The following is a 9957-nucleotide window of genomic DNA, read 5'->3' on the forward strand; positions in this document are numbered from 1 at the left end:
GACGGCAATTGCCGTCGGTGCCGTCGGTTAATTCGAGCCCTGTTCCCACTCCTTCTCTTTCTCTCGCTCTCTCTCTCTCTCTCTCTCTCTCTCTCTCACACACACCTCTCTGAGGCTCTCTCTCTCTCTCACGCATACACACACATACACATTCCCACTCTCTCTCTGTCTCTCTCTCTCTCTCGCACACACACACACACACGGCAATCAGCAGATCGTCCCATTGCGCAATCATGCGTGTACGTGTCGCAAGCTCACTGTGTGAGATGGATGTAGCCTAGCGGCTCCTCGTCCGGAACCGGTCGTGTAGCCACGGCCTAAATATTTATGCATAATAGTGTGCAGCAGCTAGCGTGCGGCAGCCAGCGTGTGTTGCAGATGAGCATTTGGACGGCATTTACAGGAAATTGTCGGCTATAATAGGTGAAAGAGAGTATAGAAACGTTAAGACTTTGGTAGTAAATAGATTTCGTATTTATTTAGCATTATATTTTATTGAAACGCTCCAAGTGCCTGTGGCTGTGCTTGGAACGTCTCAATAAAAAAAAGGTAATTAAACAGGAAATGTATTTACTACCAAAGTCTTAAAGCCGCACAATGCGCATCCAAACGCTAATTTCTCCAGTACTAGACTAGCAAATACTTCGTGTCATGCATAATCACACGACCTTATGACAAAATAAACTCTAGTTCCTCCCATTTCACTGCACGTTGTCTTATAAAAGGTATTTAAAAATACCTCCAATGTTGTTCAAATTCTCCGATGTTGTTGACAGTTTCCCCAAGCAACCGTGCAGCGGTGCTGCGGTACAGCGGTACGGGTGTAGCAAAGATAAAAACATGGGACGTCACCTCACCACTTCGAGGCTAAATTGTTTGGCAAACAGTCGGCGTTTGCGCCAGAATGCCAGAATGCCAGTTTTCTCACCTCTTTCTTGTGGGTTTTAAGCAAACGCGCAGTGAAATGGGAGCAACTAGAGTTTATTTTCTCATAAGGTAGTGTGATTATGCATGACACGAAGTATTTGCTAGTCTAGTACTGGAGAAATTAGCGTTTGGATGCGCATTGTGCGGCTTTAATGTTTCTCTACTCTATTTTGCCTATTATTGCCTAGATCTCTCTTATTCTTGTAGTTTGTGCACAGGGCGTGCGTGCGTTGTACTTGTGTGTTGCAGAATAAGTGCCTCATAGATCTATGAAATAGAAGAAAATGTGGAAAACCCTAAGGGAAGAAGCCATGTAATATTTTTCACTGACTTCACACAAAAAACACATGATTGGGCCATAATAAAAATATTACTTGTTTGCCCTCACCCGGATGACCCGCCAAAAAGGGGCCCGACTCAAAATATTCTATTGATCTTTCCAATTTTTTTTTTTACAAATTGTATCACTGTACATTATATAAATCTGTAGGCTGAGGCAATACATTATATCAGGAGTAAGATAATATAGGATCCTATATAGGATCCTATATAGGATCCTATATAGGATATATAGGATCCTATATTATCTTACTCCTGATTATATGTACCAAGCAAAACAAACATTCAACATAAAAGGTATCTCCACACAAGCACACCTGAGCATGTAGACACCATGCTGAATTTGTAAAAATTAAGACCCCCCTCAAAAAAAAGAAAAAAAGCCTACCTACCTACCCAAACTTTTCAGCCTGGAGCGGGTGAGGGCAAACAAAGATTTTTTAATTGTGGCCTTACATATGCAGTCATTTTTAAAACTATGTAGCTTATTAACTATAGCATAATTTTGAACATTTTTTAATTAAATCTTATTTATCCACTTTGGAAAGCCTAGGCTTGCAAAGCTGGTCATAAGCCTCCATGTACAATGAGTAAACCATATGAGGCGCGTTCACATGGACGTTTTTGGCTCGAGCCTAATTAGGCCCGCGCCAGATTTGGCTCGAGCCGAGCGTTCACACGGGCGGTTTTTGGGGCCGTGCCAATTTGGCACGAGCCAATTTGGTCCCATCGAAAACGTCGGACCAGACTCGAGCCAAATTTTAGCACCAGCTTTCGGCGAGCGGCAGAATCGGTTGAGCGGTAGATGCCACAAGTGTCGAACGTGTACTTCGACGAAATAAAGTCCAAAACAGTATAAAAATTCGACGCTCGCGACATACTGCCAAAGTATCTGTGAGATATTTGTGCAATAAAATTTATTTGAATTTGAATTTGAATGTGACGGACAGTATTCACTTGCGTACATGTGAATGCTCCGACTCAAACTGGCCCGAGCCAAATTTGGCCTGAGCCAAATTTAGCCCACTTGGTTCGAGCCAAACCATGACCGTATGAACGCGACAATGATATATATATATAGCAGGAGTAGATAATAAGGAAGGAGTGTGACTTCAATAAACAAGGGAAATTCGTCATTTACTAGCCTTATAATACCTACGATTTAATACGCGTAACTCATCCAACTTGAGCTCAAATCGTACACAGTACATTCGCCTAGCATCGTGCGAAATCGTTTCCTCGTATACACCCGCAATCCGGAGATACAGACTAAAACGTACGACACGATTTTCCATTCTGTTGCCAGCAAACTCGATGCGTTCAGCGCCGAATTTGAAACAAAAGGCAGCTACTAACCACAGCTTGCTCTCTCGCCTAGGCGGTGTGGCTCGAGGGAGATTGGACATCGACGCAACACTCGGCGAGATAACTTTTGACCCGGCATACAGCTACATACCGGCATACCGGCATACAACTGGTATGCCCCCCACGCACGCACGTTCACCGCAATCGGCAGCAGCTCCAGCTCCAGCTCCAATCTCCCGATGCAAACCGAGAGAGCAAGCTGTGGTTAGTAGCTGCCTTTTGTTTCAAATTCGGCGCTGAACGCATCGAGTTTTCTGGCAACAGAATGGAAAATCGTGTCATACGTTTTAGTCTGTATCTTCGGATTGCAGGTGTATACGAGGCAACGATTTTGCACGATGCTAGGCGAATGTACTGTGTACGATTTGAGCTCAAGTTGGATGAGTTACACGTAGTAAATCGTAGGTATTATAAGGCTAGTAAATGACGAAGTTCCCTTGTTTATTGAAGTCACACTCATTCCCTATTATCTACTCCTGATATATAGGCAAGTAAGGGGACTACCCAGGACTGGTAGCTGCTTGAGTAGGATCAGGGGACAATTTGACAAATGTTTGACAATTTGTAATGACACAAATTTGTCGTTATTAAAGTGATTACGTCACCGTAAATAGTAAAAGTAAAAAAAATATTTCCACTTTTTCACAAAATGTAAGTAATTCTGTTAATTTTTTTATGGTTGTAAAAATTGCTGCATTATACTTCCTATTTTACTATATTGTTTGATGTAAACATACACTCGTGACTCATACATAGCCCGTAGCAAGCAATTAATGTCAGGATCATAATATCAAATTGTTCAGGTTTTTTTGATTTTTAAAGGGACAGTAGCCTCTAGGATTTTACTGCATACAACTGTACTTACTGTATAACAAATTGTCTATACCCACACGTATTTGTTACCAGATACATAATTTAATTGTTATAATGAATTACAAATCAACGCTACAAAATTTGAACGGCGCCATGACACCCGCGGCCGTGCTTGCCTCCCCGAAAAAGTTGCCTATTTGACAATTTATTTTGCACGTTACAGACGGAGGGCTAATCACAAAAGTGCAATTATATTTATACCTAAATGCTATTTAACCGAACGATATTCATTTTAGGGCAAATTTATCCATATTATAACTGAAACTATATGTTGTTTATAAGATATTACAATCCTTTTGCTTTTAAATGAATAAATAAGAAACATTCTCGGTCTGTAGACCTTGGCTGGAAAGTGTTTTTATGCAACTTATCAGATCGTGCGCTTTGAGGGGCGCCACCGTCGTTGTAATCAAACTGTAGTCGTTAGTTTTAAAACATTAAAAAAAAAAATTTCTAATGGTGATTGAACCATGAAACTTTTTATGTAGCGTAATTATAACCTAAATTAGCTGAAAATAACCCTAGAACCTAGAGTAAACTCTGCCTTTAACTAGTTGAGAAACAATCTTATCAGGTAAGAATTTGACGATACATTTAGCCCCGTTAGTACTTGCTTTTAATGTAAAAAAATGGCAAATTAAAAAAAACCAGAAAATTCGTGACGTAGTCAATTTAACCCCTCGTAGGATGAATGCAAACTTCAATAGTGCTTGTTTAGCTACAACTTTCTGCTCACTACATTTTGGCATTGCTGCAGTTGGCATTACAGCTTGTTTGTACGTGTACTACGCGCACCTACGTATGATTGCCCACATGCATAAATTAATTAGAATGGCAATAATCAAGTAATCTTGCAAGTTAGTCGCAGGTTATTTGCTTGGACATTTGTATTCCCCACACAACTGCATTCTGAGTTTACAAATGCAGGGTTCAAAATTAGCACTCGCCAGGTCGCCATAGGCGAGTGATATTCATGTTGGGCAAGTTTAATTCAAACAGTACTCGCCCAGTTTGCCGAGCTCAGTTTTAGGCCCTAAATAATATCAAGAGTAAGATAATGCCCCAATTTTTATACCCCAATTATAATTGGGTTATTATCTTACTCTTCATAATATCTGACATGACAACTAGACATTTTATTATCACAGCTAGATAGCATTTTAATAAGTTCGATCATATCTGTGACGTAACACATAACTTAAATATTTTTATATACTGTCATAAACACGTACCTTTCTGGATACATATAAATGTATATATAGATATGTTATAAGTTATACATTTATTATTACGCTTGTGGGTATGGATGTTCATTATATTAATTATGTGCGTGATATAATTATTTTTTTTCAATAGCACCAAGTGGTAGAGAAGAAGTTTGGTTAATGTCTCACTCGTCCATGGATAACATGGCTGAAAGAATTGTGCAATTATGTGAACTTTCCAAGGAAAAGAATCCGCCAGTATGTGCACAATTACTTTTACTATTTACAACTCGAGCTAGGGAATGCATAAATTGTTACTTGGCGGCAGGGTTCGAATTAACCGACGGCACCGACGGCAATTGCCGTCGGTGCCCCTATCAATCGCCGTACTGCCCCTGAAAATCCAACCCGACCGACGGCAGTCACCTGCCTTGCCCTTTTGTGTAATTGCCGTCGGTGCCCTTTAATCTACTGCCCTAGTTTCGTTTTTTAGTCAAATCAACAATAACACGTGCGCGTGCGTGCTGTAGTTGCAATGATGAGCTAAAAACCGATAGTCGCAGAAGGGAATAATAACGGCATCGATAATTATTAGCTCCTGATAGCGGCCATGTAAAATTTCTTCCATTACTTCATTAGCAGAGGTGGTCAGGGGTCTGTGTTACGGTGTTAGCTTACATGGGGGCATATTGTTTTGTACATTAAAAGCAAGACGATGTTGATGTACTAATTGTATCCCCCGAACGAAGTTCGTGGGGATACTATGGATTTGGCATCGTCGCGCCGCCGCCGCCGCAGAGATTTCCTTGTGAGCGCTCTACCGGCTGCAGTTCTTCTCGGATCATCTTCAAATTTTGAATGAAGATGCGTTATCGTAAAGCGAAAGACACTATCGGTTTTTGGTGTGGGCGGAGTCATCGTTGCCATGGTAACAACATTTTTTGTCGAAATATTCTAGAACCTGTAACTTCTGCACTTTTTACCCGATTGTCATGAAATTAATGTTTGTATTAAAATTAAAATTTAAAAATTCTAAAAAAAAGAAAAGAAAAAAAAATATTTGCAAAAAAATATAAAAAAATAAAAATATTTGTATTAAAATTTGTATTTAAATTTATATATAAATTTATGATTGTCATCAAATATATATATATATACATATTATAATATATATATAGGACATGTTATATCGGCCCTGTGTGCCAAATTCGATGAAAATCGGGTAAAAACAGCACAAGTTACCTGTAGGTTCTACAATATTTCCACAAAAACGTTGTTACCATGGCAACAATGACTCTCCACACCGAAACAACACTGATTAGAGCGTCTTCTTAGATACGCACCTTTCGCAAATAATCGGACCTCTCCTCGCTTCCGCTCGACCTCTCCCCAGAAAGCCGACCCTGTCTGATATGCACCGCAGATAGAAATCCGACCATAACTACGGCCTCTTAAAAGAACTAATTATAATCCTAAATTATTGTCTGTGCTAATCATCTATATTCTATATTGCTTACATGATTCAGGATTTGTCATAATCATGACACAATTCACAGACAGTGTCTTTGCTCAGGAGAAGATGTAATCGATAATATATAGTCCGTGAATGAATCAATGAGTTTATGAATCATGAGAACTCGGCCCTGCCTTGTATTGCATTGATCACATAGTGGTTAATTTCATGGAGGGCGCATATATCGATAAATAATAATTATTAAGTATAAGGCTCAATTTACAATTTAAGCATTGGCCACACAACTACCGCTGTAGATCTCATATTGATGGATCGCCGTTTGGACCCACTCTCCCATTTCGCAGCTCGACTCTGATATTACAATAAAAGCAATGCTGAGCTTGGTAGCTTTTTTTCGGTCGCAAAAACTCTTCTTCTTGTTTTTTCTATGAAACTTCTGCAGGCTATTTTTTCTAATATTTTACGAATCGATGGTTTCGACCGCGGCTGGTTAGATCTGTAGCAGCCACGATTTACCGTGCAAAACAGACGATGAACGTATCTGTACACGTACGATTTAGCATTTACCTTTCAATTATTTTATTTATAAAATAACGAAAGCATACGAATATTCGAAGACTGAAAACGACAACCCGAAGAGTCTTATCTCGCCAAACAAAACATGCTGAAACCCACACCCACGGAAAGCCTCGAAAAATTTTGAGCAGATAATTGCGAGATTCAGAATGTACGCGTGCCAATGTTATATTTGTGAAATATTTTTATTCTTTACTAGTGTCTGTAATTCTCAGTTATATTACTCTGTATCTACTCTTTGGTCCGAATTTATCGTATCACACATATAGTTCTTTATTAAGTCTTATCGAATTAAGGTCTGCATTCCTTATACTGATATCGCCTCTCGTCTATCAAACCGCTCAGATTGTTCAAATCGTCAACACAGCCTAGTAATGATAATCCATGATAACGTCGTAAAGCTCATAACAATTATTACTATTAATAACTTCGCGATCTCTAACATGCATATTAATTTGTATTATAACTGGACCTCTCGTCTAAATAAAATACAAGCACTGCAATACCTCCAGGTTGACACATTTACGTAAGGTCATTTGTATGACACCATATTGTGCATGGATTGTGATTGTGTTTGTATTGAGATGTTTATGGACTCGATGAGTAATGCATTAGAAATAACAGATCCCAATGTAAAACTAACGCAGTCCCTCGGTCTTGTTCTTTGGTGTTCAAGCCTAATAGTTCTGCATAACTGCCTCTGCCAAACATTTTCAGATTCTGATTTCAGTTTCCGCGATCAACGCCATCATTGTGTCGAGTCTTATCTTCTCATTTTCTATTATCACAGATATATTTCTCTCGAATAACCGCCGTAAGTTATTTCGTAGCCATTTTACCTGATTAGGCAATCTCACCTGGCGAAACGAAGTTGTTGTAACGTCGAACGATGTTGCCTGACCGTCGATGAGAACGCCGAACTGAAACCTATTCGCATTCGGCTATCCGTCCGCTATTATCAGGGTCACTAAATCGTTAATAATATAAACACTAACAATTTCCCTCTCGGCCCAACCGGAACTAAACATATCGCTTTCCGTCACCACTCGCTTGTCAGCGCCCACCTATAACCCCGAGTGCGCGTCCGCCCACTCTGTGCCACTGAATTTTTTATACTTGTTGCGCGGAATGCCTCTCAGGAGTATGGCGCAGTGGGGAGGCGAGGAGGAGCGAGAAGCGAGCAGCCAGCGAGGTTAGCACGCTTCAGCTATAAAGCCCCATAGCTCTGAGGAGGAGGGCGTGGGCGTGCTCGTCGTAACCAGGCGACAAGAGAAGATAGTACCTGTGAAGGATGGAGACAGAGAGGGACCGAGAATCAGTACCCGCGTGAAGGAGAAGGAAAGACAAGAATAAAGAGGAGGAGGGGAATAGAACCCGGAGAAGAGGGGGAGCGGAGGAGGAGGAGGCCAGAAAGAGGGTGAGAGAGCAGGAGCACGGATATCCTTTACACCAAATAGGAAAATCGGGGACTCACGCACCGCGGGCTAGTGTCGCCTCCCTCTCCCGATTCTTTCATCTGCACCAGTAGTTACAGTATATACACACCTACCGCCTTATCGTGTTTAGCAAAAGTTTTCTTCTGGTTTAATATTGAGCTATGACTCTGAAGTTGATCCTCGATGCATAATCCATAGTTTGTTATAATATTACTAAAACGCCTATGTGTGTATTAGAGGACGAGTTCATGATAATATCAGTTAGTTTTCTCTCGTGCTTGGTGTCGCATGTCAGCTTGTGTATTTAAAGCTTTTTTACACCTTGCCCTGTTGCTTCGCATAAGTGCCTTAAGAAGATATTTCCATTCATTACTTGAAAGTAATTACGTGTAGCGCCGTCTGTGATGATGTTATATCGAATTGAATAGTGTGCTCGGTATCTGACATAGCTTGTGGAGATTGGCGGTCGTCTTATATCTAGTAATTGCAGTTACTGGCAGTCCTTAATTCCATCTGTGACATCTTCTATATGTTTAATTGATATAGATGCTCGTGTTGCTGTCGCCCATCACCTTGCTCATAATATTTAGTGTGTAAAGGTAGTTATGTATTTGGTCGCTGTGATTTTTGTGTGTGATAGTTTTGGAGAAAATTGCTGATAGGTGTAGTGATTTTCGTTGCTGTGCATGCTCCTCGTGTGTAGAAAATAATTAGCCCTGTTGTGCCGCTTCTCGTCGCTTAAATTCGAGCCCTGCTTGGCTGGCTAATTGACCACGCATTCTGTAGGATTAGAAGACAGCGGTTGGACTTTGCAATAGAGTAACATGTCTAAATAGTACGCGAGCCAAAGACCCCGAGATTTTGGCGGGCACCCTGCACTGCAGAGTTAAAGTGTTTTTATCTTCTGCTTGATTTCTGTAGACTAGGTGTTTCGCTTTCACTTTCTTAGCGTGGCATGACCACGTCACCCCTTGCAGCCAATTTTCTGTCATTGTGTGTAGCCTCGCGTTGTTTCTGTGTTTGAGAGCGTCAACTCAAAAATTGGCGAAATTAGGGGTGGGGAAAAACAAAAAGATCTACTAGATCTGGTTGTTTTTAAAGCTAACTTGGATCAATGCTGACCACTCAAAATGTTCGTATTTCAACTAGACTCTTTCTAATGCATAGTTGGCAAAATTGAGGTCATAGAGCGCTTCAAAAGGTCACCAATTTTTGAGCATTCCTCGCGAAATCTTATATTGCTTTTGAGCACCCCTGCCTTGGGCCAAGAACAGGACTTCTAATGCCGTGCTTTTTACCTCTAAATTTGCTTCAAGGAGATGGCCTGCTACTCATTTTAAATGTAGCTGTGCTTCTCGTGTGTCTCGAATATTGGTTGAATGTTCGACCAACATATTACAATAATAAACGACAAGTGATGTGCTAAAATAGCTGTTTTTTTTACCCAAAGTTGATAACGCCTTACAGTAATCAGATCCTGTTGCGATATGTCTAGACGATGTCGGTGCCGTGGTGCTGTTGTTCCGTTCCACCATCGTATATTGGCAATCAGGGCAAAAGTCAAGAGGCATTATTTCTAGATGTGTGTGTGGGCATATTTTGCAAACTTACATGTGAGGTGGTTCAAGGTTCATACTCAAGTTGCAGGGTTAACTCGAAAAGTCAGTTGTTTCAATGAACTGCTGTGTGATGCTGGCATCATTTTAGACATAACCAGCCCCATAGGTAGCTCCATTTACTAATTCGTTTTTAAAAAAATGAA

The 9957-nt window shown here is 40.5% G+C and overlaps 1 protein-coding gene across 1 annotated transcript in view; it reads left to right on the plus strand.

The window, feature by feature from the left end:
* LOC106811058 (ribose-phosphate pyrophosphokinase 4-like) overlaps positions 1-9957 on the plus strand; it is an 18053-nt gene that overhangs the window by 2266 nt on the left and 5830 nt on the right. Inside the window, exon 2 of the mRNA XM_014814584.1 lies at positions 4861-4967. Within this exon, the coding sequence (XP_014670070.1) occupies positions 4861-4967 (107 nt within the window). The remainder of the gene's footprint in view (positions 1-4860; positions 4968-9957) is intronic.

Source organism: Priapulus caudatus, unplaced genomic scaffold, assembly GCF_000485595.1.
Source record: "Priapulus caudatus unplaced genomic scaffold, Priapulus_caudatus-5.0.1 Scaffold17, whole genome shotgun sequence".
NCBI lineage: Eukaryota > Metazoa > Priapulida > Priapulimorpha > Priapulimorphida > Priapulidae > Priapulus > Priapulus caudatus.